At 39.4% G+C, this 24827-nt stretch overlaps 4 protein-coding genes across 6 annotated transcripts in view; 2 read left to right on the forward strand and 2 right to left on the reverse strand.

The window, feature by feature from the left end:
- The window catches only part of LOC107038364 (apoptotic chromatin condensation inducer in the nucleus), an 8509-nt gene extending 2177 nt beyond the window's left edge, over nucleotides 1-6332 (forward strand). For 2 of the 3 annotated variants that reach the window (XM_015257415.2, XM_015257416.2), the window contains exons 3-4: nucleotides 2175-2311; nucleotides 3436-6332. In XM_015257415.2, coding sequence (XP_015112901.1) covers nucleotides 2175-2311; nucleotides 3436-4935 — 1637 coding nt within the window. In that variant the 3' untranslated portion in view covers nucleotides 4936-6332. Of the gene's footprint in view, nucleotides 1-34; nucleotides 454-2174; nucleotides 2312-3435 lie in introns of those variants that run through there. The other variant, XM_015257417.1, reaches the window with a different exon arrangement.
- The window catches only part of LOC107038367, a 48543-nt gene that overhangs the window by 13549 nt on the left and 10167 nt on the right, over nucleotides 1-24827 (reverse strand). Inside the window, exons 2-4 of the mRNA XM_029126128.1 lie at nucleotides 23222-24781; nucleotides 23000-23142; nucleotides 22747-22937 (exon numbers count right to left, since the gene is read on the reverse strand). Of these exons, the coding sequence (XP_028981961.1) occupies nucleotides 22747-22937; nucleotides 23000-23142; nucleotides 23222-24766 (1879 nt within the window). The 5' untranslated portion in view covers nucleotides 24767-24781. The remainder of the gene's footprint in view (nucleotides 1-22746; nucleotides 22938-22999; nucleotides 23143-23221; nucleotides 24782-24827) is intronic.
- Nucleotides 8812-13248, reverse strand: LOC107038365. Its single transcript, XM_015257418.1, is given in 8 exon segments — nucleotides 8812-8868; nucleotides 8950-9238; nucleotides 9301-9538; nucleotides 10153-10234; nucleotides 10506-10674; nucleotides 11453-11970; nucleotides 12934-13082; nucleotides 13152-13248. Coding segments are annotated over 8 exon segments (1599 nt in total).
- LOC107038366 lies at nucleotides 14420-17678 on the forward strand. Its single transcript, XM_015257420.1, has 4 exons — nucleotides 14420-14604; nucleotides 14897-14934; nucleotides 16272-16520; nucleotides 17467-17678. The coding sequence occupies exons 1-4, from the start codon at nucleotides 14601-14603 to the stop codon at nucleotides 17536-17538; spliced, it is 363 nt and encodes a 120-aa protein (XP_015112906.1). The 5' UTR covers nucleotides 14420-14600; the 3' UTR covers nucleotides 17539-17678.

A 24827-nucleotide genomic window follows, 5' to 3' on the forward strand; every position in this document is an offset into this window, starting at 1 on the left:
GGGGGGGGGGGGGGGGGGGGCGATGATTGTGGAAACGCCAATCGGAAATGTTGAGGCCCGTGGTATCAGGCGGATACACTCGTCATCATCGAGAAAAGATAGATTACGAGGTCGTGATGCTAAAGGGAAGAGGACATCTGGTGTTCCCGTTTAATGCGCACTTGTGTATCTTGTATTTTTGGGCTGCTGCTACATGCCCCAGCGGTCTGATCGCTGTGTGGTTGTTCTCGGTTGCACGCTCCCATGTCCTAGACGGATTTATCAGTTATTCTGGAGTATTCGGTGGTGTCCATGTGTGGGGGATTTTGTTGGGGGGTTTAACGGAGCTTTTTAACGGCGGATAAATAAACCGGACTGGCGGAGATCTGGGATTGATAAAATGCGCGCATGGAGAGGGACTCATGATGCACAGGAGGGACAGGGACAGAGCTCGCGGGAACAAGAAGCTTCAGAGTACGTTCGTTATGGTTTTTTTAAGGATGTTTATCCAAAACCGCAATTACTCAAAAAAGAATTGATTTTTTTTTAACTGTCAGATGAAGTTATTCCCTTCACTTTGGTAGAAATTTCAATCCACCAACCCATGCTCATTGTTTAGAAATAAAATAGACAAAATGTCCCAAATGCATGCGCTAACGTGCGATTATATGGGATAGAATCATTCAGATATTTCCTCTGTTTGCCCGGGTACCCCAGATTTTTCTCTGGTCATTTGGTTCAGTATCGTTTTGCAGATTACCTCCTATTTTTATTTCTATTGCTAGAGTCTTCTAGTAAGTGAATTATCAGTTTGAACATAAATCCCATAAGAGCCCATGTATAAGGAAAAGTTTGTTTATTTATTCCTGCCGATGTTATTGCGATAAATATTTTTTAAACATCAATAAAGTTAGTTTTGTAGGTTCTACTATCAGCCAACAAAATTACAAAATTTTCCTTGAACATCGAAAAAATCATATTTACTGACAATTACCGGCACTGGCTAAACATCCTTAAGGGGCTTGAGTATCTTCAAGGTGATTTCTATTGTGGAAATTTTGGAGTTTTTGATTTGAGAAGAGTGAGTTTGAGGGGCTTTCGCGTGGGCTTTCGAGATTTTTGGATGGGGGTTTGGGCTGGGGTATTTCGCGATCTCGCTTGGCGGACGGAAATAGAATGACGGCTCGATGGAACAATATTTGAGGGACTGCTTGGCCAATTCGGGGATTAAAAAGTCGTTCGATCGAAGTAATTTCTCATGTTGTGGTCGCTGGGGAATCGGGGGATTCGTCGGGGTTTATAGCTGGTGGTCGGTAATGGTGAAATGTTAATGCGGGGGATAATCCGGGCGGATGCGTGTGAGAAAATTTAATAGGAAAACGGAGTTTTTTTAAGGTTTTTTAAAGATTCTTTTGGTTTCTTAAGGCAATTCTATTGAAATTCATGTGACTTCGTCGTGCGCAAATTATTCTGTGGTGATTTTTTAATAAAAATTCTCGGACATTATTGTTTTCTTTTTTTTCTTGGATTTTATTAAACAACAAAGGAAAAAACAGCGGAAAAGACTTGAAAAATTTATAACCAGTAATCTCTGTGTAAAAGTAAAAATCTATTAACTGTTTGCTATCAAATATCTGTTGACAACATGACGCGGTAAGGTTGCATGATTTTTTACAGAAATAAACCCAAGAGCAAATTTTACTAAATTTCTATTGCAAATGTGTGAGAATTCTATTGATGAATTATCATAATTATAATTGCCTATAATTATCTAAAGAAGATAATTATTTATATCTGTCTTTTGCGCCGATTGTATTAAAAAATTTCCACAGATGTTGATTTTTCTAGATAAGTTATTCTGCTGGAATTTTTTTTATGAGAATTCTTGGGAATGAATTTTCCGAATTTCGCTTCTTAGATTTTATTATAAGGAATAGATGAAAATCCATTGACTTTTTTCTATCAAATATCTCATAACAAAACGACGTGGTAAAGTTGCATAATCTTCTGTGAAAATGGCGCAAAAAAACAAATAGAATTGTTTAATAGAATTTTAATAGACCTACCAGACAATTCTTATAGAAAATTCAATAGAATTTCTGATCGCAAAAACTGCCAAGTTTTCCTATTAAATTTCTTCATGTGTGTAGTATCAACTCTGAACTTCGCAATATTCGAAAATACGTGTGTTTCAGGTCACAATGACATAAAGAAGCTCAGACGTGAAAACGAGCAGTTGAGACGTGAGATATGGTGTCTGAGGGAGGAGTACGACAAGTTGGAGGAGATACTCAAGAGCCAAAAGTCAAGGGAGGATAGTGAAAACGACGAGGTTCGTGAATTATTTGTTCATCTTATCGGGGAAATTAATCATTCCTTAATGTGACGGTTTCTCTCCATTTCACGATTTCAGCGACGAATGTTCGAGGGAAAAATTGTGAAAATGCACGATAGTTTTGGCTCGAGTTTTTCATTCAATCGAAATTTAATTCAATGCGATGTTTAATTTTCAGAGTTGATTCTAAAATTTAAGTTGATATCAATACAAAATTTTATCCCCAGTTCGGAGGCATAATTCGTTGAATAAATAATCAAGAACTTGATTCATGTGAAATTCGAATAAATTTCATGACTGGAAAATCGCAGAATTTTAAAGAAATTCAACGATAATTTGATGAGATGATTTAAATACTCCAAGAGAGTAAAAATCCAAGCGACTATTGCCTGAAATTATCGACTATTCGAGTTTCAATTCAATACAATTTTTAATTTCCACAATTAGTAAGAAACTGTTCCCTCAATTTAAGATGAGAATGATTGAAGCCTTTAAAAACTGGATTCATATACAAGACAGAATTTAATGAAAATTCGCCAAGATAATGATAAAATCGCCAATAAATGACTTGAAAATTGGGGAAATGCAAGCTCTCCAATTAAAAAATCATTTCGCCTTTTAGTTTTCACTACTAAAACTTCACTCTCAATTAAAAATAAAAATTCTTAGAATACTGAACAACTCGGTTTACCTCTAGCTTCACTCTTCAATCGAAAACTCACAATGATAATTTCACTGTTAATTTGATGCGATGATTTAAACACTCAAAGAATATAAAAATCCAAGCGACTAAAATTATTGCCTGAAATTATTAACTATTCGAGTTTCAAATCAATAATATTTTCAATGTCCACAATTAGTAAGAAATTTTTCCCTCAATTTAAGATGAGAATGATTGAAGCCTTCAAAAACTGGATTAATATACAAAACAGAATTGAATGAAAATTCGCGAATGTAATGATAAAATAACTTGAAAATTGGGGAAATGCAAGCTGTATAAAAACTTCTAAATCCAACACGACAGTGGTAAAAATCCTTAAATATTACGAAAACAACGAGATGCCCAGGGTCTGCCCATCTCATAAAGGACCAGAATGATTCGACATTTCTCTTCATTCCAGGATTTCAGCGACGACTGTTCAAGCGGTTCGAACGAAGAGGAAGACGACGACGAAGAAGAAGAAGAAGCGGACGACGACAACATAAGCGAGTCCCCGAAGGCCCCCGAAAAGCTGCTAACCCCTGACTCAATCCAAGATGAGCTCCTGGAAAACGCCGAGAATCAAAAGCTCTCGACTGAGAAAATGAACAGTATTCACCGGCTGCACGTAGATTTCGATCAATTATCAACAGTAACCGAGGAGGAGGAAACCAAGCGCGATAAGACCCCCCTAAAAAAAGATGACAGAGAATTAATTAAACCCGAGTCAACTATAACAAACGAAATATCCCAGAAAAGGGAGGATAGTTCCTTGGCCGGGCGCACATTTAATTGGATATACAGTCCCGAGTGTCCAGTGCTACCTTCCGTAAACGATCAATCTGTCTGCCGTCCGGCAACCCCAAGTACCCAGCGTTTAATCAGCAACGATGCTCCTCAAGTCCCCCGACTGGGCTGGGAAGCGATATTCGATGTGAATCCGAGGACAAATTCTGTTGGTTCAAGAGTATTACCAGAGGGGTTGACCCCCCCATTAGCCCCTGATAACGCCGGAGCGCAGAAGACATCGCCGGATATATGTGTGTCGGGAGCAGTACCAAACCAATTACACAATTCGCACAGTTCTGACAATCTGCTATCAAATCCCCGGGACAACTTGGCCAAGACGCTGTCACACTCGTGTCAAGAGTTGAAGTCCAATTTATTTAGGGAAGAGAGTACGATCAAAGGTGGCTTAGCTGCTAAGAGCTTACCTGATAATTCCAAGGACAGCCCGAAGGCGTTTCGCAGCCAGTTGCGAGTACATCTAACTCAGCCGTCTGAAAAATCACCCGAGATACCACCGCAAATGCCACGTCTCGATTGTACTTTATGCCCACCGACTTTGGACAACGATCGCCGACATCGTAGATTACTTCGACAGCTGCAGCTGCAGGAGTACCAGGCAACATCCTTCGAGCACCCGAATCCCCAAAGTTTGACTTTACCCGTTTCTCTGAGTCCGTACACACCGAGGCCAGACAAGACGATTTATCGGGACGTTGGGTACCTTCCTGTTTGGTCGGATGTACCGCCACCACCGAGGGTTGACACACAGACGCAGACGCAGAGTCCCAGCCCGACGCCGAGTACTAGTTCGGGGCAGGAGGTTCGTAAGGACGATGGAAAGTCATCAAAGTCGTCCAAGTCCAGTCCCGAGAAGAAGAGGGTGAGGAAGAAATCGGAGAGGGTGTCGACGCCTTCGGTGGAGGGACAGAGAAAGCCGAAGAGTAGGAATTCACAGGCCTCGAGGAGGAGGACCTCGTCGAGGAGTCAGAGTGTCCCGGGTGCCGAGGGAGAGTTGAAGAATTTCAAGGATACGATTGTCGGGGGAATCGAGGCGGAGAAGGAGTTCAGGAAGAATAGTATTGCCACGGAGAAGGTGCCTTGGTGCGCTTGTTGGGGGAATGGCTGTCTTTGAAGCTGATTCGACAATTAATGAAGGCAAACGGGGAACAAAGAACGCCGAGAGCTCTCGGATGGCATCTGACTGAGTTTAGAAGCATCTCGGTTGTCAAGGGAACAACATTTACGAGAATTCGTTCATCTGTGAGGATTAAGAAACAGAAGAATAGGAATCTCGGGTTTCAGTCAGGAGGACTTCGGCGAAGAGTCAGAGCGTCGCGTGTGCTCGAAAAATTTCAAGGGTATCGTCTATGAACGGGGAAGTTGCCTTCATGCGCAACTTGGGATTGGAGGATTATTTCTCTGTGAGGCTTACGTGATAATTAATTCATGATATCGTAGTCACACGAATCGAGAGTAAAGGGAGATGGAAGACCGAAATTCTCGGATATCGTCCGTTTAGTTCAGTAACCGCAAAAAAAGGAGAACTACATCAGAGAAAGCAGAAATCTCTGGTAATAATGCGAGTGCTTTTGTCAAGGAGCTTATACTGATGACAAATAAAAAACTCTGAGACATCTTGAAGGAGTTCAGGCGAAATAGTGCAGTTGATGTAACGGTCAATCCACAATCTCATAGTCCTTCAAATCAATAATAAAAATAGAAAAATTTTCAAAAAAACTCAAATCGCAATAATCAACTCATGAAAATCGTTTGGTTCTCTTGATTTTAAGTTGAAAAATGATTTTACAAAAAACATTTAGCCCTGAATTTAACGTAACAGCCAGTCCACAATTTTCCAGCCCCTCAGATCAACAATAAAAACCCAGAAAAGACGATAAAAATTCTCAGATATTATCAGCCTCACGCGAACCTCCCCAAAAAGAACCAAAAAATCTCAAATAATCTCAGTTATCAAGGGATGAGAATCTCGCAGCCACAGGGGGATTAGAAAGTGCAACGTGATCCCATTCCCAACGAAGAGAAGCCTGCAGGCAATATCTCCCCAAAACCCCCGGCAACTCCAAGAATGAGTTGTTTTGCTCAGGAATATGAGTATGACTAATTAAAATAGCTCGCTCGTTGGATGTCGATCGATAGGGATACTTAGACAAAATAGAAAAATTTCTGTTGACGTAACAACCAATCTACAATCCCATAGTCCTTCAAATTAATAATAATGAAAATACAAAAAACGACAAAAAATTCAAACCGCAGTAGTCAAGTCCACAAAATCGTTTGGTTCCCTCAATTTTAACTTGAAAAATAATACTCAATAAGAATCAATTCGCAGATTAACAATAACACCCAGAACAGACGATAAAAATTCTCAGCTATCGTCAGCCAAAATAGAAAAATTTCGAAGATTTAGAGAAATTGAGGAAAAATAGTCCTGTTGATGTAACAATCAATCCGCAATTCCATAGACCTTCAAATTAATAATAATGAAAACGAAAAAATTAAAAAATAAATAAAAACCGCAGTAATCAAGTCTTCAAAATCGTTTGGTTCCCTTGAATTTAACTGGAAAAATATCAGCGGAAACATTTGTCCCTGAACTTTACGTAACCCTTAAAAAATGAAAAATAAACGGAAAAAAATCCTCAGATATCATCAGCTCCACTCGAACTCCCCCAGAAGAACCAAAAAATCTCAAATAATCTCAATTATCAAGGGATGAGATTCTCGCATCCACAGTTGCTTAAAAATTGCAACGCGATCCCATTCCCAACGAAGAGAACCCTAGAAATGGCCCCAACCCCCCATGCAATATCCCCCGCCAACCCCAAGAATGAGTTGTTTTGGGTAAACCCGACGTCCCAACTCCACGCACATCCTTTTCCTCAGGAATATGACTAATTAAAATAGCACGCTCGCTGGATGTCGATCGATAGGGACACGACGTTGGGATACATAAGCGCGCGCTTCAGTACAAAACCCCAACGGTGTTTCTCCACTCTCTACTCACTATGCAACATACTCTACTCTACGAGTAGAGAGAGGGCCTTTAACCACCGCTGGGTGCCATGTGCACGACCCCAAACCCGCAAGTGTCGTTGACACGTCGTTTCCAACCAGTTCTCTGTTCCAACGCTTCCCTCCGACACTCTCGGCCCCGCAAAACCCCTGAATTCATACATTTTTCAAATGTATTTTAATTAAAATCTTCCCCCGCCCCCACTCCCCCGAGAGATGCAAAACTTCTCGCCGAAAAAAAAAATCCCAATTAAACCCCCGAAAATGTTCATCATAACGTGCACAACGCGATGCTCAGGTAATTGATACCCCACGTTGTTTCCCAATTAATTGACCTCCTCATTAGTTACCTCGATACACCGTACCCAGCGTTTCTGCAAATAATGTTTAACAAACCCCCGTTTCACCCCCTCCCGCCCACCGGGAAATTCATAACACAAACATTGATTTTTCCCCTTTTTTTATTCTACCCATAACATACCTATCGACGTGGCGAGAAGTTGTATCGAGACAATGACGAGAATCCAATACAGTTGAACGTGCATTTCGTTGGTATAACAGTTCACAATGAACAGGTGAAGTATGCCAGACTATTCAGGACACATGGCAAGTCTCCCCCCATCAACTCCTCCTCTCCTTTCAGTGGTGAAACCGTTTAATCACATCATCTCAAATCATTCATTTGTACATTAATGCTCTCGTAAAAGTTATCTTAGTAAATGATCGTTTAAAAAATGACTAAATCATCGGTAAAAAGGTCTGTCTGAGGGCTGTTGATCCTGGTGACTTGGCCTCGGTGCCCACGTGTCATAGCACACACTCACGTGTCGTTTTGATCGAATGGGGCTTTCTCCCGGTAAAATGTGAATAAGTCAATTTGAATGGGTGGCGGTGGGCGATGCGCTCGCCTCGACGTGTAGCGGAGCACTGGGAGAAGCCGGTGGAGCCCAAGCTGACAGTAAAAGCTCTCGCTCACTCTATAGCTCTCCCCCACCCACAGCCTGAGTTTCCTCCAGATGGCGGACTGTACCCTTGCGCGCTCCATTTGTCATTTTTCCTCCAAGGCTTCCACGAGATTCATCCCCCCCGCATCGCTCCCCCGACACAATCTCTTTCACTTCCTCTCCCCCGGCCGTGCATTCGGGCTTTTCTTATTTTTCCGTTTTCCTTATTTCACCCCTCGTCCTCTCGCCTGGCCTTTCATGAATTTATATATAGCCTTCATAACCCGAGAAATGCTTTGACGGTTTTCTTCGTATTATTTACCAAATTTTTAATGCCTTTTTTGGGGGAATTGGGGGCCTGCAGTCGTCTCTCCACTCGGGGGAGCTCCACTCGGTGAATAGGATTTCTGCGGCATTTGGAAAAGGGGAAATTAGAGGAGGGGGTGATTCGGGCTTTGTGGCGCGATTGATTTCAATGCACGCGCGGAAAAGTTTCGGGAAAATGCAGCGAAATCGATGGGAAATTCTAGGGGATTTCTATTGAAATTTGAGGGGAAATTTATTGCGTGGGTGTTTTACGGAAAATGGAAACTATTTTATTGAAAACTTTAGCAGAATTTTGTGGTCCTAGACAATTTTTTTTACGTGGATACGGGGATGCGACTCGTCCATTGAATAGTAGGATTTCTTCGTCATTCGATGAAGGGAAAATAAAATGAGAGATCGGGGGAAATGTGTCACAATTGATTTCAACGGATGTGAGCTTACCCCATTGGATCGATGTTGAGTGGTACTCGATGGCACTGTTGTAAACTTTGTACGTTTTTTTCGTCTCTCATTTTCCACTTGTCTATCTGTTTCATATGTACTGCAGGAAGAATAAAGAGGGATGAAGGACCACAATTCTCAGATATCACCCGGTTTAGGTCATCAGCCACAATAAAAAGGGGAAAACAACATCAGACTGACGAATATTTTCACGTTTTTCTTATTATTTACCAAATTTTCAATGCTCCTTTCTAACGTGAATGTTAAGGACTCCGTTCCCTCGTCTCAGTGCTCGACTCGTCCGTTGAATAGTAGGATTTCTTCGTCATTCGAAGAAGGGAAAATAAAATGAGAGATCGGGGGAAATGTGTCACAATTGATTTCAATGGATGTGAGCTTACCCCATTGGATCGACGTTGGGTGGTACTCGATGGCACTGATGTAAACTTTGTACGTTTTTTTCGTCTTTTATTCTCCATTTGTCTGTCTATTTCATCGGTACTGTAGCTCACTGAGCCAAGACATCTTTCTTCATCGCATTCATCGTCCTCCTCGGATGGGCACTCACAGCGCGGAACGGATGATGATTTTCGTCGCCAGAGTTTTTTCACGCGCGTAAAAATTCCACCCTCCGACGGCGAGGAGATATCTGGGCTCGGGTATTTTCTGTTTTCATAGAGGACAGCGACCCTAGGTGCAGAGGCATGCGGATTATGAAAATTTTCGTGGAACGCGGGTGGGGAGTTTATTACGGAGTGTCTTCCGGGGAGTTGGACGAGCGAGTTGCCAGAATTTTCCAGCAGATAAGACTCATCCCGAGTAATAGCCAAATTAGTAGTGCACTTGCAACAGCTACAATAACGAGTTCTCTTCTTCCGAGTAGTTCGTACTGGGTATTCATGGGGGGAAATGGGAGGATGTTCGGTATGGGCTTGCCACCGAAATTCTTCGGCGACGGCTGATGTCCACCATTTTTACTCGGTTTTACACCTTGGCAAGATGGAAAAAGTTTTATTTTTGGGGCGCACGAAAAAATTTAATAGAAAAACCCAGCGAGTTTTGTTGAAGATTTCCGCAGTTTTAATACGCGTTTTTTTCTATAGACAATATCCGATAGAAAATATTTCATTTGGAAAATCAGAATTTCATCTTTCTATACAACTTATGCTGCAGAGATATTTTTCATTTTATTTTTATTTTCTTATCATCAAGAGAATCAAACAAAAAACCTAGAAAATTTGACCCGGCAAAATTCTATAGAAAATATCTCAATAAATAAAGTTGAATAGAAAAATCGAATTCTTTTGACTGTTTCTATAGATTTTCCGCTGCTCAACTTTTCCAAGTTTTTTTATTTGATTTTTCTGATGAAAACAAAATCAAAATGCAATGAAAAAAAATCGAAAATTTGTCATTCCATTAGAAAATATCTCAATAGAATTTTGAGAAAGTTGTATAAAACAATCGAATCCTCGAAAATGAAAAAAATTGAAGCTTCATTTTTCATAAGAAATACGTTCGCTTCCAATTTTGGAATAGATGAGATGCTTATTACATCCTTGATGTAAAAACTTTTGATGTAAGAAAATTGAGGGGCGTCTCACCTGCCGCTTCCAGACTCGCTGTTATTTTTAAAACCCCGCCAAACGCTGGATACCATTTTTCCTCGTCCAAGTGTTGATTCACCTTCATTTTTCAGATACATTAAAAATAAAAGCGTTGAAAACTTTATTTTTCAGTGGAAATAAGAAGATAAGTTTTAAGCCCGAGGAACCAAAAAATTTAGCGTTCCAGAAATGCAATTATCGTCTCACGCTTTGGTAAATCCCTCGGGTAAACTTTTAGCCAATATAATTTCTGGGCTTTCATATTCAGCGGGGGGAAAATACGAGAGACCTCAACTTGTCTTCTTATTTAGCATCACAAACTATTTCATTTAAAAATTCATGTTTTATACGTGTTCCTGAATCCAATCAAAAAGTTGCCTTTGAAATATTTCCAATTGTCCCTTTGTCGATCGGGACGAGAGGCACTTCTCTCCAGCCGCGTAATACTTGACGAGAACAAATGCTGATTCTTCACTGAATAGCGATGACAGACTTGCCACTTCAAATGGAAGTGCTATGCTAATCAATTATATCATGTTATTGTAATTGTTACTGTGCAGTGGTGGAAGTGATAAAACGAGATCAGTTGAGAACATTTTCATGAGGTTTTTCACGCACAAAACAATTTCATGGGAAATACTAGCGAATTATATTCTGTAGAAAAAATCAATGCAAAATTCACGGCGAGGAATTGCCATGGAAAATGTGTCAATAGAAAAAATTGAAAAAGATCAAATTCTACTGTTTTCAAATGAAATATTTTCTTTGGACATTGTCTATAGAAGAAAACGCGTAATAAAGCTACGGAAATCTCCAATCGAATCGATGAAAAACTAATAAAATTTTCATTAGAAATTCAATAGAATTTTTGATCGAATTCGCTGAAAATTTATATTAGTTTTTGGGCGAGAAAATATTCTATAGAAAAAAAAAATCAATAGAAAATTCAGGTCGAGATCGCTAGGTTTTTCTATGCACTTTTTTCCTGCGTCTTCACAAAAATTTTACTTTCTTCCTCTAGTTCTACGATATTTTGAAAAAAGTAGTAAAATGAAATGAAGAGGCTTTTTACATTTTTTTTTGTAAATTATCTATTTCCTTTCCATTGGAAGAAATTGACTGGAAACTGAGTAGTCAAACGTTGACCACAAAAGAAGCTGAATCAACTCGCCTTCAAAAGTACTGAGTTTAAACAACAATAAAAGCCAACCGAATAAAAATAAAATGAAAATTAAATCGACTGATCTCGTTGTAGCGTTGAAAAAACACAAAGGAATAAGCCAGAATAATTAAGGACCTGTTAGGATTACTCTCGTCGTCGAGATAAGGCATGGGAACTTGTACAGATCGATCAGGGCCTGGAAAGCGTCTTAAATCCAATGAAAAACCGAAATAAAAGGCAGATATTAATTACTCGACAGACAAGAAGCTTTTACCAGGATAAAGAATCAATCCCGTGCAGTCCTGATCACTTTTCCCGGGGGGTATATCAACCGCTGTAACATCAAGATGCTGATGAAACTCTCTGGGTTTTCTCCATCCAACTCCATTACTCCGTAAAAAAACCTTGAGCTCGTCGTAAAGATCAAACAGCCTCTTAGCTTTTCGATACTTGATATTACCAGCGTAGTAGGACCTCTTTGTCATGGGGAGGATATAAACCCGTAGATAGCCGGCTAGAGTGTCAGCTAGAGCCTTTAAAACTAAATGCTTAGTCTTCCCGGAAGTTAATCCCCTTACTGCCTCCAGACATATGTCCATGTAGTCCATCAAAAGACCGATGTAAGTGTCGTTACGAGTGTCAATTACCCTGATCTGAATTTAAAACAAATCAGTAGCGAAGTGGTAAAACGAGGCAAGTCGACTCATCTCTCAGTTGAGTTTTTGAAGAATATTTCCGAATCTAAAGGAGATAATGAAAGTTTCGTAATAACCTTTTTTCTAGAGCATATTGAGGGCTACAAAAAAGGTTTTGACAAAAATTTAGCTATCTCCCTTAGATTCCGTGGTATTCACTAAAAACTGGGCAATAGTCAAAATCGACTTAAACCGTTTTACGACTTTGTTACTGAAATTATTACGTATGAAAAAATTTAATGGAAAAACTTTGCGAATTTTCTGGAGAATTCGCAAAACATTTTATTGAATTTCTATTAAAAATCTATTAAAATTTTTTTATAGAATTCGCTGAAAAATTCTATGGGATTTTTCTTGAAATTTCCATCTGTTTTTGACCGATTCCATTGGAAATTTCTGCAGCTAATCTGCGCGTTTTTCAATAGAAATGTTCAATGGAAAATATTCTGTAGATAAAATCAATAGAAAATTCACGTCAAGGAGTTCCTATGGAAAATGTGTCATTAGAAAAGGTTCTATAGAAAAATGAAACTCTACTGATTTTTCAAATGAAATATTTTCCATCGGATATTGTCTACAGAAAAAATCGCGTAATAAAACTGTGAAAATCTTCAATAAAATTGGGCTAAAACAAAGTTCAATAGAAATCCAATAGAATTGTCTAGCGAATCCACTGGGTTTCTCTTTAAATTATTTCATACGTGACTCGTGAGTTATCACGTGTGAAAGAATTAAATAAGAAAACTTGCTGAAAAATTCCATTGAATTTTTATTGAAACTCTCCAAGAATTCTACTAAAATTGGCCTGAAAATGGCCCCTAAAATTATCTCGAAACTCAACAGAATTCCTCAGACAAACCATTAAATTTTCCCATTAAATTTTTCACCCATGTATCCGCGATGAAGAAAATGTCCATTAACCTGCGGAAGAATGTCCTGAAAGATGTGTCTACTATTGAGAAGTATGAGCTCCTCAACTTCCCAGCAAACTTTTCCAGCATTATTTCTGTCAAACAACACACTCCCGACATTCTCATCCCCAGCTTCATCGCCTCGTCGCCCCAATCTGTCCCATTTTAAAAGTCCGCTGTTAGGTTAATGAAGAAGTTTGCAATCGTGAAATAAACAAGTTAAACCTGGATTAAGCAACCTGTGTCTTCCCACGGCTAATCTGCAGACTGTCAAGATCACAACGAGGTATATTATAAAAAATTTCACCTTCCCGCGCTTTCTCATCGTCCACCTCCAGCACCAAAAAATCCTACAACCATGTCACCTGACGCCCTCATACACCGACACATTCAGACCCATCCCATTTATCCTATTACGGTCTCTCCTCCGAAATACGTGAGATGATGATCAAAGTCCCACGTGTGACGCCTCCACAAAGATCAAAGACGTTTATTTCTTCGGGAGTTTATTTCGCCGGGGAAAATTGAAGAAATAATTCCTTTTTTTGTTTTTTGCTTCCGAATGGAAGCTTTCACCCACGAAAAAATTTAACAGAAAAACCTAGCGAATTCGCTAGAAAATTCTATCCAATTTCTATTAGCTTTTGGCCATTTCTATTGAAATGTTCAATAGAAAATATTTTATTTAAAAAATCGAGAGAATTTGATTTCTCCACAGAACGTCCTCCGCTCGAACTTTTGAAGTTTTTTGTTTGATTTTTTTTGATAAGAAAAGAAAAATTGAATGAAAAGAACTTGGAAAAGCTGAGCCGAAGAAATTCTACAGAAAATATCTCGATAGAATGAGTCAATAGAATAAAAAATCTAATTCTACTGACATTTTCTATTGAACATTACAATTGAAATCCAATAGAATTCGCTGGGTTTTTCTATTGAATTTTTCCGTGTGTTGTAATCGTTAAAATTTAAGTTTTGGATTATTTATGTTATACCGATCCAAGGTGATTCAAAAAGTCCGTAAATGCAATTTTTACGTATGTAACACAGTTTCTCTTCAATTTTTCGCTAACGAATGAATGAAATTGATTTTTTTTTCAAATGTAGGTATTATTGAGCCCCATCAATCGCCATAACTTAAAATAACAATTTTCTATTACCATTTTATCGGAGCGCTGAGAGGAGAGACAGAACTTTAAAAAAGACAATCGGTTGAATAGAAAAAAGGTATAATAAGCATAACGATGACAAAATTAGTTAAAAACAAATCTTACTCAATTTAACAAAATGAAATAAACAATGAATGCGCAAAGTAACTATACCATATGCAATACAAGAGCAATTTCCCCCCGTTTTTTTTAATTTGAATTTTCAGGAGAAACAAAATTGGATTTTTCTGGAGTTTCGGTGGGTAAAATGGAAAGGCATTTCTTCAAGGTGAGAATACACCTTTTTGTCGGTTTTGAGGTGAGCTGTACCATGTGTATATACCACATAACGGCACCTTTCCCACCCATACTCCTTCTCCTTTCCCCCTGACTCAATGCTCACAACTCGCGGGATCAGTCGAGCGTCAGACTGCGTCAGATTCCGACGCTCTCGTCACGTTTTTTAATACTTCTTTTGTATTTTTATTTATTCTTTTTATTTTACCAAAGTTTGACGGCAGAGTTGGGCGCAATGGGTGAGTCAACGACAAGCATAAGATTAATCGAAATGGGTCTTGGGAAAATTCTATTAAGATAGTGTACACAATACCAGGGATTCTGCAGGTGATGGATTTCACCGTCAGGACCCAATCACTATCGCATGCCGTGTTTCTTTTGCTCGATTCATTTCACGTACACTGGAAATAGAGTCTGACCAGAAGAAAGCGGATTAAAATGCTAATTTTTTTCGAGATGGGGCGTTTTTTACTCGCAAAGTCAGTTAATGGAGTTTTAATCTAATTCGCAGTTTCTTTTTTTATTCTGCAGGGAACGGAAGGCAATGCTGTATTGCGCTGCTACTCATTGTAAGTTGAAGTTTTTATTTTCAAGGTGACGAGAGCACTTTGACTGTCTCGCGATTAAAGAGTTAACGGAGGGTTTTTCGGTTTTTTGAGGACTCGTTTTGAATCAGAGAAGTGCGCCAAATTCTGGATGAATTGGAGCATTTCATTTCTCTGAGATGCAAAAATCCTCCGAGGGCGAACCGAAATGTAACATAATTATTATAAATCAATCTTACGAATTATTCACGTTATTGTAATTTTGTTTTCGCTCAATTTTCCATCGTAGATGGAAAATATCGTTCCTTAATTAGATCAGGGATTCGTTTCGTTTAGTATTTGTTAGAAGGGAATTGTCATCTTGAGGGGAGTAATATTTAATTGCATTCTCTGTAGACGCAAGAAATGTCATTTCTAGCACTACCCCTTCGTTATTCGATACTCCGATACGTATTTTGCTCCCGAAAAATCTTTGTTTTATGCGAAATCAAGGGATAGTAGTTTTTCGTTTCGGCTGTCTAATAATCGCAGACAAGAAATGAACCCTTAAATGAAACAATAATAATGATATGATAGCAATCTTGTAACTTAGGGATAAAATATTAGTTGATTATTTTTCCAACCCAAATATCGGGCAATATAATTGGCCCATTCGACATCGCGTGGTACAAGTACAGGGTTTTCAACTGATAATTTTTTGATAATTTTCTCTGGTAGTTGCTATATAAAAAACAAAACATCATGCAGTCGAATTAACCCCTCGTCAAACTGACAGATTGAATTCAATTGTGTCGTTGTATTAATTATACAATTTTCGTTTCTCAATTGTGAGTTTCGTCTCATGGTCCAATTATATTGCTCGACATTTGGATTTGAAAAATAATCCCCCGAATACCACACGAGCTTCAAAATTAATCGGGTATTTTCCTCAAGGTTCCCTGCATACAAACGAAGTCGTCAACTTCTTCAGGAAAAATCACTCGTGCTTCGCACTCGTGATTTTTTAACCTGGAAAACTTGACGCGATCGTTTGTTTGCAACGAACCTATCGGAAAATACCCGATAATTTTGAAGCTCTTGTGGTATTACAAGGGATAAATTTTCCTCTGTATGAGATATTTTCATCCTGAAAAGGCACCGTCTGGTGTGAATTATCCGTCTCTTAAACCGAGTATTTCGTTGCTGTCGAAAGCAGAACAATTATTCATGTTTGAGACTTTCAAATTCGAACCGAACAAATTTTTTTTCGGCAATTTTCAACTAGCGATTTTGTTGGCCCAAACAAGACTTGTTTGACAACGTGTTTGTTTTTCTCTCAGTGTAGTTCAGGAAGAAACCCCCCCAATTTCCTTCTTTTCCAGTCCCTCCTGATGACGGTAAACGCCGGCGACATGATGCGAAAGAGCATAGTATACGATAAGAACACCCCAGATCTATTCTACTGCCCCCAGCACAAGCCAACGGGCTTCGAGAAGATGATAGTCAGAGCGAAACCCCTGTCGAGGCTCTGCCAGTTCGCGGGTGGACCGATCCCCGAGGATTACAAGAGTGACTGTTACAATGACGTTGATGAGACCGAGTACGCTTGTAAAGAGAAGTACAGGATCATGGTAAGTCCAGGATGAACATGCCCTCGATGCCCCCCGCACACGAGCCTTTTTGCCACTTCATAACGATCTGTTGAGTCTCGATGGAGAGAAACCCCTGACGATCGATTAATTCGCCAACGAGCGCTTTTAATAGTTATACACGTGTGAAAAAATTCAATAGAATAACCTAGCGCTTTCTCCGAGAAATTCTGTGATGAATTTCTTTTAAAATTCGATTCAAAAATTATTTTTGTTGCGCCAATTTTCTATTGACAATTGTGTAACTTCCCCGTGCGGTTTTAAATAGGCACTTGTCTATGGAAAAATGAATAGATGTTGAGCTTTCTCAATTTTTTTTCTGAGATCATATTATGAAAAACATGACAATCTATGAAATTTTTTTTGATCAATTATGTTTTAACAAAATAACTGCTATAGAAATGACGCAAAAAATTAATAACATTCTAATAGAACTTCAAGAGAATTTTTATAGAATTCTAAATTCTGTCAAATTTTTATTAGAATTCTATTCAAAAATTGTATTTGTTTTTCGCGCCCGATTATTGAAAATTATGTAACTTCCCCGTATGTTTTTGAATAGACATTTGTTTATAGTGAAGCCTATAGACGTTAACTTTTCTATAGAACTTCTTGGGCATGATTGACCGAAATATTTATTCCTCGGATTTTATTATGAGAAACAAATATTTAAGCTAAAAAATTTCTAAAGAAAAATAAAAATCTATTCCTTTTTTTGAATCAAATATCTGTCAACAAAATGACGCAGTGAACGTGCATAATTTCCTACAGAGATGGCGCAATGAAAACAAATGAAATTTTTAATAGAATTCTCCCAGAACTTCGAGGGAATTCTTGTTCAGTTTCAATAGAATTTCTTGGAGAAATCCCTAGGTTTTTATATTAATTTTTTTCATGCCTGTATCGGTGCTGGTTTTGTTCGTTTCAGAAACGCTTGAAGGAGTTGGAAGCTGAGAAGGCCATCTCCAACGACGATATATCGCCAGATTTTTCGCAATAAAACAACTGATTATCTAACTCCAGAAATAAAATGAATAACTCGTCCATGAAACTCTGGAAATCCTTGGAAAAGGGCTATAGAGAGCAATATATTTAGTAATCTTCTGAATAATTAACTAAATAAAACAATTTAGACATTAATTCACAGTGTGATGTGTTATTTCTTAACTGGATATAAGTAATATCATGTTTTATTGATTGTAACTGGATGCAATACTACTGATTCATAACAAAATAACGCTGCTTGCGATGCTAACATTCCTGAATTAATAATTTAGTATAATCAACTTAAAACGAGTTTCTGTAGTCTATAAAAGTAGTTTATGTACAATAGTTTGATGTATTCTTACTCTATTTGAATGTCGATACAATTTCTCCTTCGTATTGTGGGATATTTTCATACCTTATTCTCCATAAATGTTCGTATACGGGGAGAGAAACGATTATAATATCACAAAACTGATTTCTTCAGGCAAATGTATCGTCTCTTGAGAACGAATGGGGACAAGGATTCCGTGAAATGCCATGACATAAACATGAACATTTCACGTTAGAGTGAGATTTTCTTCACGCACCAGAAAACTTTACAGAAAATCAGTAGCGAAGCGGTAAAACCGTTCAAGTCAATTTCGACTATTTCATTTTCAAAGAATATATCTTGAAATCTGAGGCAGATAGCAAATTTTTTGTCATTACCTTTTTTGTAGCTCTCAATTTGCTCTATAAAAAAGATCATTACGAAAATGTCGCTATCTGTCTTAGATTTCGAGATATCCCTCGAAAACTTGACGCAACTTTTTCTATTGAAACATTTTTAACAGCAATTCCAACTCCACTCCATTTTCTTCTCCTTTCATTAAAAAAATCAAGCAAAAAATATATGAAAAATTGAGCCGAGCAATTGCTCTAGAATATTTTCGATTGAACGATTTTTCAATAGAATCAGTCAGAAACTAATAAAAACTTTAGCACTTTTTCAACAAATTTTTTCGTTCTTTTCTTCTTCAGAAAGGGAAATAATTTTTTACTCAGTAATTCTCGGCTGAAGAAATTACTCTTATGATATTCGATCGTTTTCTCTCGATATACAATCCTCTAGTAGTATCTATCAACTTATTTGTTTCTAAATTATCACCGTACAAAAAATTTATGTACAACGAATGAGAAAAATCGGCTGCATTTGCGATATACTAGCTGAACCCATTGGACTCGTACATCTAGCGCAGGTGGTACGTAATTACTCAGGTATAAATATTATTTGTTCATATGAATATTGAATTGAGTCAATTGAAACAGTGACATTTGCAATGTATTCATTCACGCCGAAGGAGATCCATTAGGATATCTGAGCGCTCGAAATTTTCACGCTAAAGTTACTTGTGTGATGAAGGTAGAGCGTATTATCGTGCTATTAGGTGCCTAGCAGATCCCCTCGGATGGAAAAATTATTAATACTCGTGTGTTGTAAATTTTTACAGATGCGACTGCATCCGCCTGGAAGTGACACCCCGTACAACGGTACCAGGCTCTCTAAATTCTTGGACCACGATAAAAAAGTCCACATCAAAGTGAAACCAGAGTGATGCATTGAAAATCAGAATTGAACAAGTTTTCTTCTGATGATGTAAATATGTCTGAATGTTTCATATTCAGAGTGCTGACATGACCTTCACGCTTTATCAGAGGATTTCGTGGAATTCACTCGGTTTTGATGGCGATTTGAAAAATTAATCCCATAGGAACTTTTCGTTTATTTAATTTTGCATATGCTGAGACTAATTTCTTTGCGATAGACTCCCTCTTCTCGTTTTTTTATGATGAGAGCTGATTCAAAATTTTGATACATTTTTTCGCTTGTTATTGACAATATTTCGGAGAATTCTCCTTTTTTCAATGATAACGAGTTATTCCCTCTTTTGTTTAAAGACAATTTTCAAAGTAAATTTCATAAAAAGCTGTGTGAGAAAAAACCTGTCGCGATTAATTTCTCTGATGGTCAGAGAAGTTGACGGAAATTTTTCCATTGCAGACATTTTGAATATATTTTTAATTATTATTCTTTTTTCATTTTTTAGAGTTTCGAAAGTAAATTTCATGAAAAATAATTCGTGCAATTCTCTTCACTCTGATGACAATTTAAAAAGTTAATGCCAAAGGAAGTTTTCGTTTATTTAATTTTGTGAACACTATCACTAAAGTCTCTGATAATCAGAGGAGCTAATTAAAAATTTTGATACATTCGTTCGTTTATTATTTACAATTTTTGGGAGAATTCTCGTTTTTTTCAATGATGAAAAGAGTTATTTTCTCTTTTTTAAAGACAATTTTCAAAATAAATTTCATAAAAAGCTGTTAGAAAAATCATGTTTATTCATTTTGTAAAGGCTATTGTCCCTAATTTCTCTGATGATTAAAGAAGTTGACTGAAATTTTTTGAACATTTTTTCAATTGCAGAAATTGTGAGTATGTCTGCCTGTTGGTTTATTATTTACAATTTTGAGAATAAATTTAATGAACGGTTGTATACGAGAAAAATTTAGTTCATTCATTTCAATTTCCACAAAGTCATGAGAATATTCGTTACTATTTACAATTTTCTGCAGAATTCTCGTTCTTTTCACCGATAACGACTTGCTTTCCTAATTTTAAAGACACATTTTTTAAAATAAAATCCGTAAGTCTGTACATAAAAAATTTAGTTCCTTCAATTCCATCGCATGTGTTGCGATCAAATTCTTGAAAAAAAAATGTAAACTGCCATTGTGAACAACTTGTCTGACCATTCCTTCATCATTCACACTTTTCCGAACAATTTCTGTTTTTTTTCAATGATTAAGAGAGTTATTTTCTTTCATGAAAAGACAATTTTGAAAATAAATTAAAAAATTGAAAATAAATTTCAATTTCCCAAAATCACCAGAGAACTTGACTGAGAACCTCAAAACAGTTTCAATTAAAGACATTACAAATAACTCTCAAAAACGACTCGCGTTTCTCATTTTACCGACATTTTACCGATTTTCCAAAATAAAATTCACCAAAGTCTGTACATAAAAAAATTCTGTTTCTTCACCTCCATCGCCCGCGTTGCGATCAAATTCTTAAAACCATCATCGAACTCTGTGTAATCCTTTCATTACCTAAAGAATAAATAAAAAAATTCGAATCGTTCTAATTTCCAAAAAAACTCATTATTTTCTCCCCGAAAATGTGATTTGTCACTTAAAAGACAACTTAAAATTCCCTTCATTCCTTCATCCCCACAAAAAATGCGAAAACTTAAGCCCTAAAGTATAAAACCCCCTCAAACCCCATCCAATAAACTAAAATCAATCGCCCCAAAAATATTACGCACCTGTTCCGCGCTCGCCAAGCCTGCCCCCTCCAAAAATCTCATATCTACAATATAAGTTTGCCACCATTGGAAGCCCGAATTTGTGCAACTTGTTCCGGCGTAAGTATCAATTTACTGCCATTGGGAAGTGCGAGAGCATAATGACTCCCAGTCTCATTAACAACAACAACCAGCTGTGTGCCCCCACCAATAGTGGGTTTTTCCACTGTTTTCGGTTTAATAGGCGTTATCGATATTCCCCCCTGATTCATGCGCTGTATAATCTGCGGTGACAGAACACTCTTCCCCGGCACCGTAACCTCAGACGTTATCACCGGCTTCTGCCTGCCCCCCTGGCCCCTCTGGGTCGACCCCCTCCCAGTCCCAGACTTTTCAGTGATAATCATTTCAATCTCGTCATCACTGTCACTGAGTACAATCAACGAAGTGGTTTTCCCAGGTGATTTACCAGCACTCGAGGGCCCATTTCTGTTGTTCCCAGTGCCTTGGGGCCTCACAGCAGGTCTGGGCCCACGCGGAAGAATCCTAGGACTCGAGGGCACTCGACCTCTCACCTGAGGCCTGGGGGGGCCCCTGAAGGGTACCGAAGCACTCCTTATGACAGCCCCGACCGGATGCTGTGGCCTCGTCTGCTGTGGCCCAATAGCGCGAATCTGAATGTCTCTGTTTGGCTGTCGAGGGCCTGCCATCGACTGCGAGACTGGGCCCTGCATTCCCCCAGGATACGACACAGTCATTGGTGGCATCACCTGCTGATACTGCAGATAATTGCTGGTGGGCTGCTGCATGTACGGCTGCTGCATCATCTGACCCCCCTGAATGATCATTGGCTGGAGGCTCGAGGAGTTGGGATAGGGTGAACGATACTGCGTCATGTGGGGCACAATGTAGCCACCAGGGCCCGGTATATAACTCTGTATGTAATTCTGCTGTTGCACTGGTGGTGGCACAACTGACATCATCGATGGTGCTTGCTGCTGGGGATTATCCTGGGGCATCACTACGTAATTAACAGGACCATTACCCGTATTGACTAGAACGTAGTTCTGCTGTACGCCGCTGTTCGATGAATTATCAGTTGTACCACTGGTAACAGTATCGATTATTGGCCCCTCGTCCTTTATATCCAATTCCGAATGGACACTGGTTATTTTTATTTTATTCACCGGACGATTTGGGGCTGCATTATTCAGTGGATTTACTCGGATTTTTGAATCACTGATTATTGGATCCGACGCTGGGTGAAGGGTTGTTGAACCGTGGGAATTTATTGTCTGTAATTTATTGTGCAATGATTTGTTGCGTTTACTTGGGGTTGAGCGCTTTCGACGGCGTTTCCGGGAGCCCGGGAGGATCCAGTCTTGGTCGGAGTCCTCCGCGGTGGACTCCTCACCGGTTTGACGGGGACGAGGAGCAATTGGCTCCACTGGCGGGGATACCGCGCCTGTCGGCGTGGGGTGTGACTCAAAGCCTGGCCAATTGTCCTGGTCACCCGGGTCCGAGTCCTCCGAGGAGGTGAAGAACGGCTCGAGGTAGGAGGAGATTCCTCGGCGACGCAGCACTCGGCGTGTCTCACGCTCTGAGCCTGCAAGGTGGAAGAGATGGCGGTCTCAGGGCAGGGTTAATTTATGAGACAAGATTGGGACTTTTGGGAGGAGATATTTGAGGGAAAAATTGCAAAAATGCAAAATTTTTCTCACGCCATTTAATTGGCAAATTTGATGATTGAAAATGGTTGAATCTATAGTGTGGTCTGTACCGAACTGCAAAAAATACTTGAATATCCTTAAATTTAAAAGATTATAAATCTTCCTTTAATATAAAAGAATGTATAATAAAAAAATAACACCTACCATTGCTCTCTTCATCAGGATCCTTCTTCTCAATCTTAATTTTCACTCCTCCCTCAGTGACTTGTTGTCCCTCCATGCTGGATTGTGACAACGTGTCACCGTTAGCAAGCAAAGGACAGCCCTGCGATCCAATAATCCATGTATTAGAACCCTTCTCCCCATCAGCTGGCTGGCCCCCATTCTCTTTATCACTGTCATGAATTTATCATCGATAAATATAATACCGACACACAACAAATAGCACATCACTTACCCGTCCTGAAACTTGTTCCACTCCTCCTGCAATTTCTCCTTAGCCACAATCTTCGACTGCCTCAGAGTCGCCTCAATCGTCTCCAACTCCGTAATCAAGGCATTGAGTTTCTTTATCAATTGCACCTCGCAAGCCACCGTTTCCTGCAATCACATCAATTCTCTGCTATAATTACCAAAAAACAAGAGATTAATGGTATTTCTAGTATTCTCTGTGGCTTACAGGCCCCTCCGGATAGTTCTGGGCTTCGAAGCACGCCACCAGATCCCTCAGCGCGTCTGAACTATCAGCTACCAGCCGGAAACTCGATTCCCCCAGGTCCGTTATCATACGTTTGAACTCCTCAATTTCCCTCTTCGACGCAGCCCTCGTCGTATCACTATTCAATTCCGTATCAGCTGTATTGCTATCGTCCGCGTTATGAGTCGTGTCACTAATGCATTCGCCAATATTATTTTCCGAAGTCGTTGACTCCTCCGGCTCCTTCGCGATACCCTCACAACCCTCGACCTTTTCCTCCTCGACATTCGGTGACTTAGTCTCGATGATCTTCTCATCATCGCTCTTCGATACCTCCGATCGACTTTTCGCAAGCACTGGACTCGCAGCCCGCTTCTCGTTAATCTTCTCATCATCTGTTTTCGAGCAATTGGAGACATCGTCTCGGAGGGACTGAGTCTCCTGCTCCTCCGGCGGAGGTGGGCCATCCTTAGCTTGAGTAGATGCCTCCGGTTCAGCGTTTGGCACATCAGCTTCCTCAGTTTTCTCTTCATCCCTCGGTTCCTCAACCGCGTTCTTGTCCCCAGGATTCTCCTCCTCCTCGTTAATTTCTTCCTTTCCATCTTCCTTCGTTTCCTCATCAACTTTCTCCTTATCCTCCACCTGAACCTCCCCCCCATCATCGTTCTTGTCCTCCTGCTCAGTCAGCTCAATCTTCTCTTTATCACTCTTAGCTGCACGTTTTTTCGATTTAGTCGGCAATTTCCCATACCTCCAACTCTTCCTCTTCCTCTTAACCATTTTCTTCTCACTCGCCACTTCAGCCTTCGGCTTGGATTCCTTCTTTCCATGTTTAAGACTCAGTAAAATCTTATTATCGAGACAGTGACGATACACACGGAGATCGTTATCCAGGAATATTGGAAAATAAATGTATCTGGCACCGTGTCTATCCTTGCCAAGTACCATTTCACTGTCGTCGTCTAAATAATTTCTAACAATTTCATCCTGCAGCGATCGTCGCGAGTGGATCAAAGTATCACAGACTGTTTTAAGTAGCCATACTCTCTCCCTAAGGCTCAACTTGTCGAATTTACGTTCACTTATGAGCTCAGGCTGGGGAAATATCTTCCAAAATTCTGGCTCAACACCTATTGTCTCCAAAACTTTGACACTGTCTCCCTCCTTAACCTGATAAACTTTGAACCAACCGAGTGCCTTTTGTGCCAGCAAATTCGTCCAAAATTGATAGGGCATCGGTGGCATAGTTCGTAGTTTGGATTTTGGCATTGGTGGGGACAAGAGAGATGTCATGATACTGCCGAGTTGTTTGGATGCCTTCGGCATTAATAGCATTCTCTCCATTTCGTACATCGACAGGTGTTGTATACCGAGTGTCTCCTTTGCCAGACACAAAAATTGATACATCTGCGGTATCTCCCACATACTGGCTATCTCGTCGGAGAGATTCTCAGACAGGTGAGGGGGACCCTCGGAATTCTTTTCCTCCTCGTCCTGACCCCCTCCGATGTTTGTCTCCTCAGACATTTTGAGAATTGTTGGCTGGAATTAAAAGCACGGGACTGACAATGGTTGGGGGGGGGGGGGA

The sequence above is a fragment of the Diachasma alloeum genome, unplaced genomic scaffold, assembly GCF_001412515.2.
Source record: "Diachasma alloeum isolate Michigan unplaced genomic scaffold, Dall2.0 Dall_scaffold_00280, whole genome shotgun sequence".
NCBI lineage: Eukaryota > Metazoa > Arthropoda > Insecta > Hymenoptera > Braconidae > Diachasma > Diachasma alloeum.